Raw genomic sequence first — 12,566 nt, forward strand, 5'->3', positions numbered from 1 at the left:
AAACGACAGAGATATATGAGTCCACACACACGCTGCGTGAAAAGAGGAGTTAACGGGCATTTATGGGCACCATTTTGCCCCGTAAACCTCAAGTTTAGCAGCGTATACAGTTAATATACGGTAATATAGTTAATATACGGTGATGTACAGTTTAGATTGGGAGTGAGTCTGTAGTTCTGACTGCAGTGGGAAGTTCATTCCATAGTTTAGATTGGGAGTGAGTCTGTAGTTCTGACTGCAGTGGGAAGTTCATTCCATAGTTTAGATTGGGAGTGAGTCTGTAGTTCTGACTGCAATGGGAAGTTCATTCCATAGTTTAGATTGGGAGTGAGTCTGTAGTTCTGACTGCAATGGGAAGTTCATTCCATAGTTTAGATTGGGAGTGAGTCTGTAGTTCTGACTGCAATGGGAAGTTCATTCCATAGTTTAGATTGGGAGTGAGTCTGTAGTTCTGACTGCAGTGGGAAGTTCATTCCATAGTTTAGATTGGGAGTGAGTCTGTAGTTCTGACTGCAATGGGAAGTTCATTCCATAGTTTAGATTGGGAGTGAGTCTGTAGTTCTGACTGCAATGGGAAGTTCATTCCATAGTTTAGATTGGGAGTGAGTCTGTAGTTCTTACTGCAATGGGAAGTTCATTCCATAGTTTAGATTGGGAGTGAGTCTGTAGTTCTGACTGCAGTGGGAAGTTCATTCCATAGTTTAGATTGGGAGTGAGTCTGTAGTTCTGACTGCAATGGGAAGTTCATTCCATCGTTTAGATTGGGAGTGAGTCTGTAGTTCTTACTGCAATGGGAAGTTCATTCCATAGTTTAGATTGGGAGTGAGTCTGTAGTTCTGACTGCAGTGGGAAGTTCATTCCATAGTTTAGATTGGGAGTGAGGCTGTAGTTCTGACTGCAATGGGAAGTTCATTCCATAGTTTAGATTGGGAGTGAGTCTGTAGTTCTGACTGCAGTGGGAAGTTCATTCCATAGTTTTGGAGCCAGAAGGGAGAAGCGTTTGGAACGTGTGGACTCAGTGTTTTTAGCTACCGATACATCAATACAGTCTAACGTGGAATGCAGGTCTAAACGATAATAAAGAAAGATGCAACATTTCAACAAACAAATAATGAATAAAAATAAGTGTTTATTTCTTTAGAAATATTCTGACATAGAAGAGTTGTACCAGCGGGATAATATAATGTCCAACATCTGCGCATAATATCCCAATTCCCTTTGAATAAAAATGAAATGAAATAAATCTTTGTTCTTCCACCAGTTTCAACTTCGTAGAGTTTTGAGGCAGGGAAAAAAAGTTCACTTTGTCAACATTCCATTTTTGCCACAGACAGAATGAGTAGACACAAATATCACCAGAAGAATACAGATATATATATAGCCCTGAATGACCACAACAGACGAACACTCTCAGAGTCAAGGGGGTCCTTGAAAATAAAGCATTTGAGAAGCACTTAGTACTATTTGGACTCGTAATATTCCATATTGTGTAAATAGTGTCGTAGTGAATCAGTGACATCCCCTGGAGGGCACTTTTGGACAGAAATAGCGAAAATAGCAGATCTACAAGCTCTCAATGCGTCCTGCTGCGACGCGTTGAGAGCTTGTAGATCGGCACTTTTCGGGGGCCAAACCCAACACTCTTTAGCTAGTGGAGATGCAGGTGTGTGACGACATGGATTTCTAAAACAATTTAGTTCAACGCAAAATGCTGCGTTGAAGTTCAGGAGACTTCAGGGGAAAAAAGCAACTCTCCTGAACGCTGCCTTCCTTCTTTCTGGCATGGAAAGGAGAGGAGAGGAGAGGAGAGGAGGGGAGAGGAGAGGAGAGGAGAGGAGAGGAGAGGAGAGGAGAGGAGGGCATTTGCAACTCTTTCACCGCATTGTAAACGCTGCATTAGCGGTCTGGAGTAGGCTATGGGGCAGTTGTTTTACAGACGGGGTAAAAGGGGGCAGGGGCTGAAGCCCCTCTTTGATGTCTATGTGTGCACGCCCTGGACAGACGAGAGGAAACAAGAACTCCACACAGCCAGGCCGCAGTACCTCCGATGACCAGCAGAGGGCAGCACCTCCTCACTCCACCGACAGCCACACACTCCTTCCTAGATGTGAGAGAGACAGACAGACAGACATGATGGAGTCAGTGATGTCATGTCATGTTAAATATAATTTTCGGTTTTTTTTCCATGTCATGTGAAAGCAGGGAATCATAGCTTCAAATTGACAATTACAGTCCTGAAAAAAGTGCTATCTAAGGGGGTATAGGGTAAGTGCTACGGGCCATGGTGGAGTCTGAAAAGGTGGGTTTTCAGACTACGGCGGAAGATTGGGAGTGATGCTGTAGTTCTGACTGCAATGGGAAGTTCATTCCATAGTTTAGATTGGGAGTGATGCTGTAGTTCTGACTGCAATGGGAAGTTCATTCCATAGTTTAGATTGGGAGTGAGTCTGTAGTTCTGACTGCAATGGGAAGTTCATTCCATAGTTTAGATTGGGAGTGAGTCTGTAGTTTTGACTGCAATGGGAAGTTCATTCCATAGTTTAGATTGGGAGTGAGTCTGTAGTTTTGACTGCAATGGGAAGTTCATTCCATAGTTTAGATTGGGAGTGAGTCTGTAGTTCTGACTGCAATGGGAAGTTCATTCCATAGTTTTGGAGCCAGAAGGGAGAAGAGTTTGGGTCGTGTGGAGCGTTGTCCCGGTGTTTTTAGAGAAGGTACTTCCAGCTTCCCTGCGTTGACATATTGGTTGTTCAGTTTGACCCACCAGTTTTGGAGATATGTCTTATAGAGTAATGTCTTGCAGAGAAACAGCGAGTTGAGAAAACAGGCTTGAAAGGTTCACTTCTGTGCTTTTATGACGCGTCGTGAACTAGTTTTATCTGCTAATTCCACTATGTTTTACCTTTATATGACATACACTTTATGAAAAATGCCAGAAATGTCTTTGTATATTTTCAGTTATTTGTCATATCGGGCCCTGTGCAATGTGTGATTACCAAGCCTGAACAGTAATTAAATAAATAAATCACACCTGTGTGAAGTGAGGGGCGCTCTTATCATCGTACATCATGATGATGTAAAATAGACACTATGTCTATATGCTCAGATATGAGATATAAAATTCTCCATTCATTGTCAATGATGGGAATGTAATGTTTGTGGAGGACAGAGTTTGTGCACTAAAACACTAAAAGCTGGACATATTATAAGAGGGGCTAGCGCCCTTCGGAAAAAAAAGGAAAAATAATACAATAAAATACATCGTTAATTAACTCATAGATGTCACACACACACACACACACACACACACACACACACACACACACACAATATCTTATCAGTCAGGTACAGTGCATAGGTTGTGCGAGTTAGTTAGTAATGGAGGGTCTCTATTCTATACTTACTGTACTTTAGGCTATGTTTAAACATAAGTTACTGTACTTTAGGCTATATAGGACAGTTTAAACATAAGTTACTGTAGGCTACTTTAGGCTAGGACTGATTGATTGATTGATTGAAATCTTTATTAACAGTTTGCAGAATTACAGTACATTTCAAGCACAAACTCAATACAAAGACTGTTAACTGTGAGTGGACGACCCAATTAAGCATTACACTTGTTTACAACAGGGTCCACATTGTTCAATTCATCAAAACATTTAGAGACAAACAAATAGACACTTCTATGTAGTTAAAGAACAGAACAGGAATTCATCATATAGGAAGCGAAAAGGGGAAAAAAAAGTTTAAACTATAAGTTACTGTACTTTAGGCTAGGACAGTTTAAACTACCGTTTAGTTTCCAGGTCCAGTGTAAGGTACTGTACCGTCTAGTGGAAGGGTTCTCTAGGCCAGGTCCAGTTTCTTCTCGGTCTTCTTCAGCAGGTCCTGCAGCCTCCTCCTCCTCCAGTCCAGGTACTGTCTCCTCAGACGGTTCGCCTGCCATCCGGACACGAAGCCCAGCCCGAAGGACAGGAGCAGAGCCACGGCCAGGGATCTGTCCGAGAGTTCCGCCATCTTCACCTCTCCGGTCTGTCAGTGTCTGGGAGAGAACTACAACATCCTCCACTAGGGAACTACAGCTTCCTCTACCAGATACAGGACCCTCCTCTAGTTGTTGCCAGGTTTTGGAGAGAGAGAGAAACAAACAAGCAAACGAGGTCTAATGAAAGACCAGACAAAAAGCTTGGAATACGGATGTGTACATTACAGAAAACTCCCGTTAAACGTTTCAACAAACTCCGGTAAACTCCCCAATTGTACCATCACCCCTGTATATTGTGTATAAGCCCATTATCTTTCTTTCTTTCTTACCTTTTATTTATACTCTGAATACAGTTGAGGGCAAGCCCTAATATTTCCAACGTAGCCGAGGTTACAATACATAAAATACAGTCACAAGAAAATACAAACATTTTAAATCAGGTACATTACTGTAATATGCTGCTAAACTTGAGCTTTACGGGGGAAATCTAGTGCCCATAATCCTCCTCCTCTTTTCACAGTGAATTAGACTCATGGTTCCCCATTTTATATTTTTAGCTAGAGACCCAAAATAAAGAGAAATTCAATATCTCTCTCTCCGGGACCCAAAACTAGTGGAAATAGCAGATCTACAAGCTCAAAATGCATCACACTGAGACAGCTTTTGACCTTGTAGATCGGCTATTTATTTTTTTACACACAACAGTAATGCAATATACAATGTGGCCCTCTGGAGTGCGCGCGCGCACACACACACACACACACACACACACACACACACACACACACACACACACACACACACACACACACACACACACACACACACACACAAAGCACTGCACTTCATTTAAAAGTTATTTAATTTGAAATGTTTTTGTCCTTTTAAATACAAATAGGCCTATAGACAGTTCCTTTGTAAACAAAAGTGGCAGAATAATCATTGGATAGTTTTTTCTTTTTAAATAGTTTTTTTTTTCTTCTTCTTGTATTCGTCCCAAACCTCGGTGACCCCGGGTCAGGATTCGGGGTCACCTCGGGGTCGGCGACCTCTGGGCGACCTCTGACCTCTGGGCGTTGCGTCTGGTGTTTCCACCGTCACCGCACGATCGTTTGTTTTCTCACCGAACGAGCGAGCGATCTATTTGCAGAGCGAGAAATACTTCCAACAAGAGTACAATATATTGACCTTGTTCGCCTTAACCCATTCTGGGCTACGAGCTTGTAGGACTGCTGTTTTTGAAAAATCGTGAAAATTAGAACGTTTATAACTCTAATCTTTGCTTCCGAGGCGTTCCCGGAACAACATATTTTCAGATGGGGGTCGGCGGTCAATTACATATTATAAAATATACATTACAGATATTTAATTACATATTATAATATATACATTACAGATATTTTTGGGGGTCCTTTTTGAACACGACTGACAGAATAGATTGAAAGGTCTAAACGCGTTAAACCTTCTCTGAACACAATTACAGGAGTATTGCGCACTGTGTGCGCACGTGTGTGTGTTCATGCGTGTGTGTGTGTGCGTGATCATGCATGTGTGTGTGTGTGTGGAGAGCATGCACTGTGTGTAGCGGACACACACCATCCACCACTCTCCGCGTTGGTGAAAGAAAAACAGGCCTACACTAAAAGTAGAAATTAATATGTGTGGATAATTCACACAACTAGCTTATTTCCTTTCTTGTTTCTCGAGACGGAACGTCATTTTTTTCTTTCCTCTTATACATACAATACATATACATACATGTAGGCTACATATACATACATGTAGGCTACATATACATACATGTAGGCTACATATACATACATGTAGGCTACATATACATACATGTAGGCTACATATACATACATGTAGGCTACATATACATACATGTAGGCTACATATACATACATGTAGGCTACATATACATACATGTAGGCTACATATACATACATGTAGGCTACATATACATACATGTAGGCTACATATACATACATGTAGGCTACATATACATACATGTAGGCTACATATACATACATGTAGGCTACATATACATACATGTAGGCTACATATACATACATGTAGGCTACATATACATACAGTGAAGGGCCTTTGAAACGTGAAGCGACAGAACGATATTTTCAATGACACCAGCTGCGTTTCTGAGCGGTGCGACAACGCAAGCGTTGCGTGAAGTTTTCGCGCCCGCCCGTACACCCCCCCCCCCCCCCACACCCTACACGCCCCCCCCCCTACACCCCCCACCCTACACACCCCCCCCCCACGACTCACCAGACCTGGATTCAGTTTAGCTTTTTCTTCTCTTTTTTTACGCTTGCGTTGTCGCGACCCTCTGTAGCAGACCTGGAGACCTGTGGTTGGTCCAGACCTGGAGGAGAGACCTGTGGTTGGTCCAGACCTGGAGGAGACCTGTGGTTGATCCAGACCCTGGAGGAGACCTGTGGTTGGTCCAGACCTGGAGGAGACCTGTGGTTGGTCCAGACCCTGGAGGAGACCTGTGGTTGATCCAGACCCTGGAGGAGACCTGTGGTTGATCCAGACCCTGGAGGAGACCTGTGGTTGGTCCAGACCTGGAGGAGACCTGTGGTTGATCCAGACCTGGAGGAGACCTGTGGTTGGTCCAGACCTGGAGGAGACCTGTGGTTGATCCAGACCCTGGAGGAGACCTGTGGTTGATCCAGACCCTGGAGACCTGTGGTTGATCCAGACCCTGGAGGAGACCTGTGGTTGATCCAGACCCTGGAGGAGACCTGTGGTTGATCCAGACCTGGAGGAGACCTGTGGTTGATCCAGACCCTGGAGGAGACCTGTGGTTGATCCAGACCCTGGAGGAGACCTGTGGTTGATCCAGACCCTGGAGGAGACCTGTGGTTGATCCAGACCTGGAGGAGACCTGTGGTTGATCCAGACCCTGGAGGAGACCTGTGGTTGATCCAGACCCTGGAGGAGACCTGTGGTTGATCCAGACCTGGAGGAGACCTGTGGTTGATCCAGACCCTGGAGGAGACCTGTGGTTGATCCAGACCTGGAGGAGACCTGTGGTTGATCCAGACCCTGGAGGAGACCTGTGGTTGATCCAGACCCTGGAGGAGACCTGTGGTTGATCCAGACCTGGAGGAGACCTGTGGTTGATCCAGACCTGGAGGAGAGACCTGTGGTTGGTCCAGACCTGGAGGAGACCTGTGGTTGGTCCAGACCTGGAGGAGACCTGTGATCGCTTCCCGTTTGAAAAGGCCCTTTACCAGTCTCTCTCTCTCTCTCTCACACACACACAGCTCTTTTTAGATGAACTGAAAACAGACGAGGAACACAACAGGTTCACAGACTGGAGGGTTTGGGGCAGATTCACACCGTATGGTCCCGCCGTCTAGGGTCTAGCAGGGACCGTCCGGACTAAAAGGCCAATGACCAAAGCAGCGGCAACCAGCCAACCGGGTCCGGGGGGGGGGATCAACCAGCCAATCGGGTCCGGGGGGGGATCAACCAGCCAATCAGGTCCGGGGGGGGGGACCAACCAATCAGGTCCGGGGGGGATCAACGGGACTGAGCGGGTGTGAATCTGCCCTCAAGACTCGGGAACCTGAAATCTGAAAAAATAAATCACCCAACTCTGGATTATTTCGTTTTTTACTTTTGAGTCCAAAATGACGATGACAATTTAACCCCGATCTACAAAACAAACATCTCTTTATTGGTGTTTTATCTCCATGGCCGCGGCGCGGCGTTAAGTGGTATATATATATATAAAAACACACTGTATGTACAGTAGATGGGCTATCGGCTTGGAAACCCTGTGTTCCAAAACGCTTCAATCCTTCTCACCTCAAAAGGTGAAAAATAGCAACAATCAACAAACAAAAAAGTATCAGATATTACAAGCACTGAACGCGCGCCGCGAGCTTGTAGATATTACAACGCGCCGCGAGCTTGTAGATCTGCTACTTCTGACGCTTTTGTTGGGGGGGGGGGGGGGGGGGGGCGGGGGGGGGTGGGATTGAATAACAAATAAAATAATATGGAAATAAAGAGGTTTCCGACAGCAACAACTATACAGTACAATATTGCTTTACAGCTTTGTGAAGAGACGCACACACACACACACACACACACACACACCGGCGCGCACACAGACGCACGCACACACAATGTTTTAACGTACATTTTGACACATAATGAAACAATAATTCGTTTTAACAGGCCGATCGAGAGAGGGGATTAACGATCGAAACGGGTGATCATCGGAACCCCAAGAAGAGTCGCGGTTGTGGACGGCGTCTCGGAGAACGCGCGTCCCGTAACGCTCACTGACCGAGAGGAACATCTTATCTCCATGGAAAACAATGACAAGGATCAAAACTTAACAATACTGTTGGCTTTTCCACACACACACACACACACGCGCACACACACACACACACACACACACGCACACACACACACGCACACACACACACACACACGCACTACTAAATGAAAGACATTCAAACACCCCACAAGCAACGCCTTGTTTTCCATCAGTTGCATCAGAGGAGGGAAGCTTTGACGATGGAGAGGGGCCACTTTTTCTCCCCACACTAACTCCAGAGGGGCCACTATGCATATTACTGTCGTAGCAACAAATAGCAGATCTACACAAGAGACGTGTTTTGAGCTTGTAGATCGGCTATTTTTGTTGTTGTTGCTATATTTGAATTGAAAACCTGATTTTTCTTTTTTTGCTATTTTTGAATTGGAATCCTGTAGTGTAAAGTAACCTTTCTATTGAATTTCAAATGCATTTTGTTATAGTTATGTTAACTTGACGAACTAAATCCAAATTCATTGGACACAACAAAAGTTTTAATACTTTAAACCATATTAAAAACCTTTTAACCCATTCTGACCGGGAACCCATTTTGGTGTTATAGCATCATGTTATGCTTTAGCTATTGAAAAATAGCAGATCTACAAGCTCGTAGCGCGCCACCGAGTGGCGCGCTACGAGCTTGTAGGTCTGCTATTTTTGAAAAAATCGAAGAACGACTGACATTTTTTTTAATCTGATCTCAGGTCAGAATGGGTTCATCAGACCTAGTGTGTGTCCAGTGGAAACCTCGTATGAATCTGATCTCAGGTCAGAATGGGTTAATCAGACCTAGTGTGTGTCCAGTGGAAACCTCGTATGAATCTGATCTCAGGTCAGAATGGGTTCATCAGACCTAGTGTGTGTCCAGTGGAAACCTCGTATGAATCTGATCTCAGGTCAGAATGGGTTAATGATGGTCGGTCAGTGATGATGGTTTCAGGACACAATAAATGATGTCCATTAACACCAGACTTAACGTTAACGCCAGACTTAAAGGGGCTGGAATTGATGGAAAATAAGGCATGTTTTGGGCGAACTAGTCCTTTGAACATAAAACAGTACATTTAATTGCTTCCCCAAAAAAACAAACAAAAAAAAAAGATTTTGACGCATAGCGTCTCAAAAAGGTCCTTCTATCAAAGCATAACTTGTTATATTCGGAACAATAACTTGTGTTATATAATATTCGGTTGCATTTATACAATAATAAGGCCTTTCTTTTTCTTTTATTTTCTCGGACAGTGAAGTAATTTAGGAACTGGAATGAAAGACAGAAACAGGAACGGAAACAGAACGTTTTTGAAACAAACAATTTCTAAAAGACACAACCTTGAAAAAAAAAAAAAAAAAAAAGATACTCACAAGTTGGACCAATAATCATGGTCCCAAAACTACCACCCAAATGAACGACCCACCGGCCGGGTTTAAAACAGGCCCTCTGTCGCATTAAAACACCAAAAGGGGTTCCCGGCCCGGAACACAAGTTTAGACGAGAGACAAGAAGACTGTCGGGAATCAGAAGAAGGCATTTGTAGAATCCCTCCCTCAGGTTTTAAATGGGTTAAAGGGGAACAAATCTGCCACTTTCTGGCTGACTTGGGTTCTGAAACGCCTCGTCTCTCTCTCTGGGTTCTGGTTCTCTCTGGGTTCTGAAACACCTCGTCTCTCTCTCTCTACAGACCTTGGGTTCTGAAACGCCTCATCTCTCTCTCTGGGTTCTGGTTCTCTCTGGGTTCTGAAACACCTCGTCTCTCTCTCTCTACAGACCTTGGGTTCTGAAACGCCTCATCTCTCTCTCTGGGTTCTGGTTCTCTCTGGGTTCTGAAACACCTCGTCTCTCTCTCTCTACAGACCTTGGGTTCTGAAACGCCTCATCTCTCTCTCTGGGTTCTGGTTCTCTCTGGGTTCTGAAACACCTCGTCTCTCTCTCTCAGAACCTTGGGTTCTGAAACGCCTCGTCTCTCTCTCTGGGTTCTGGTTCTCTCTGGGTTCTGAAACACCTCGTCTCTCTCTCTCAGAACCTTGGGTTCTGAAACACCTCTTCTCTGTCTGGGTTCTGGTTCTCTTTGGGTTCTGAAACACCTCGTCTCTCTCTCTCAGAACCTTGGGTTCTGAAACGCCTCATCTCTCTCTCCGAACCTTCCTTCGCTACCAAACGCTTCTGAACATGTGGTCCAGGGACCCCCAGAGGGTCCGGTATACACCTAGAAGAATGGGACCGTGAAGAGGGTACAGATGGAACCACAGTGGACCCGTCAAGAGAGTCAAACAATGGACCCAGAGGGTACAGATGGAACCACAGTGGACCCGTCAAGGGGGTCAAACAATGGACCCAGAGGGTACAGATGGAACCACAGTGGACCCGTCAAGGGGGTCAAACAATGGACCCAGAGGGTACAGATGGAACCACAGTGGACCCGTCAAGGGGGTCAAACAATGGACCCGGAGGGTACAAACGGGACCAAATGGACCGCGTACCATTTGGTACACGCTCAGGGGAGTTTAGTTCCTAGTGGTCCTTGAGAAGCAGAACCCTTAATTAACACGACTGTGGTTTAAATATCGACCAAAAGAAAATAATAATAATAATAATAATAAAAAATGAAGAAAAAAGTATGTCTGAAATTATTAAACGTGGACGCCGTCGCTCTCTTTTCTTTTGTTTATTGTTTTGTCTTTTTTTTAACCAACGGATTTTTGCAGCAGTTGAACTCTGCCCCCCCCACCCCCCACTGCCCCTCCCCCCCACGCTACTGCCCCTCCCCCCACTGCCCCCCCCCCCACGCTACTGCCCCTCCCCCCACTGCCCCCCCCCCCACGCTACTGCCCCTCCCCCTCCCCCCCACCCTACTGCCCCTCCCCCTCCCCCTACCCCTACCCTAAAAAAAAGAAAGTAAAGCCCAGATAACAGGTCATCCAGTGCCCCCCCAAAAACATGTGTCCAACACACACACACACACACACACACGCACACACACACACACACACACTTATATCCCCCCCCAAAAAACACATTTAAACCTGGACACTCAGTTTTCTTTAAACGTGTCCAATTTTCCTTTTCTTTTCTTTTTTACAAGCGTTGGACTGGATTAGTAATGTGTGTGCTGTTCAGTGTGTGTGTGTTCAGTGAGCGTGTGGTAAAGTGTGTGTGTATGTGTGTGCGCATTCAGTGTGTATATGTGTGTGTGTGTGTGTGTGTTCAGTGTGCGTGTGGTAATGTGTGTGTATGTGTGTGCGCATTCAGTGTGTGTGTGACGTGTTCACTGTATGTGTGTGTGTTCACTGTATGTGTGTGTGTTCACTGTATGTGTCACTGTATGTGTGTGTGTTCAGTGTGTGTGTGTGTTCAGTGTGTGTGTGTGTTCAGTGTGTGTGTGTGTGTGTGTTCAGTGTGTGTGTGTTCAGTGTGTGTGTGTGTGTGTGTGTATGTGTTTGTGTTCAGTGTGTGTGTGTGTGTGTTCAGTGTGTGTGTGTTCAGTGTGTGTGTGTGTGTGTGTGTGTGTGTGTGTGTGTGTGTGTTCAGTCGTTGTCCTCGTCATCTTCATCACTCTCCTCGATGCCGTCGCTGTCCTCCTGCTCCTCGTCCTCCTCCTCCGTCTCTGGGATGTCCCACTGGGGGTGGTGGTCGGCCATGGCCTTAGCCTCATGGACCTCCAGCTGTTAAACACGTTAAACACGTTAAAACACGTTAAAACATGTCCCACTGGGGGTGGTGGTCGGCCATGGCCTTAGCCTCATGGACCTCCAGCTGTTAAACACGTTAAACACGTTAAAACACGTTAAAACATGTCCCACTGGGGGTGGTGGTCGGCCATGGCCTTAGCCTCATGGACCTCCAGCTGTTAAACACGTTAAACACGTTAAAACACGTTAAAACACGTTAAAACATGTCCCACTGGGGGTGGTGGTCGGCCATGGCCTTAGCCTCATGGACCTCCAGCTGTTAAACACGTTAAACACGTTAAAACACGTTAAAACATGTCCCACTGGGGGTGGTGGTCGGCCATGGCCTTAGCCTCATGGACCTCCAGCTGTTAAACACGTTAAACACGTTAAAACACGTTAAAACATGTCCCACTGGGGGTGGTGGTCGGCCATGGCTTTGGCCTCATGGACCTCCAGCTGGAGAACACATTTAAATACATTTAAATACATTTAAACACGTTAAAACATGTTAAAACATGTCCCACTGGGGGTGGTGGTCGGCCATGGCCTTCG

General features: G+C 45.4%; 1 protein-coding gene and 1 long non-coding RNA gene across 2 annotated transcripts in view; both read right to left on the minus strand.

Moving 5' to 3' along the window:
- Nucleotides 1-8,410: 8,410 nt before the first annotated feature.
- LOC308334214 lies at nt 8,411-11,070 on the minus strand. The gene is made up of 2 exons (XR_013965861.1): nt 9,135-11,070; nt 8,411-8,878 (listed from the first exon to the last, which is right to left on the minus strand). It is a non-coding gene; the product is annotated as an uncharacterized lncRNA (long non-coding RNA).
- Nucleotides 11,071-11,458: 388 nt separating this feature from the next.
- sec63 (SEC63 homolog, protein translocation regulator) overlaps nt 11,459-12,566 on the minus strand; it is a 31,393-nt gene continuing 30,285 nt past the window's right edge. The window contains exon 20 of the mRNA XM_080791210.1: nt 11,459-12,005. Coding sequence (XP_080647336.1) covers nt 11,868-12,005 — 138 coding nt within the window. The 3' untranslated portion in view covers nt 11,459-11,867. The remainder of the gene's footprint in view (nt 12,006-12,566) is intronic.

The sequence above is a fragment of the Protomyctophum bolini genome, assembly GCF_963924005.1.
Source record: "Protomyctophum bolini genome assembly, chromosome: 19".
In the NCBI taxonomy this organism is placed as follows: Eukaryota; Metazoa; Chordata; class Actinopteri; order Myctophiformes; family Myctophidae; genus Protomyctophum; species Protomyctophum bolini.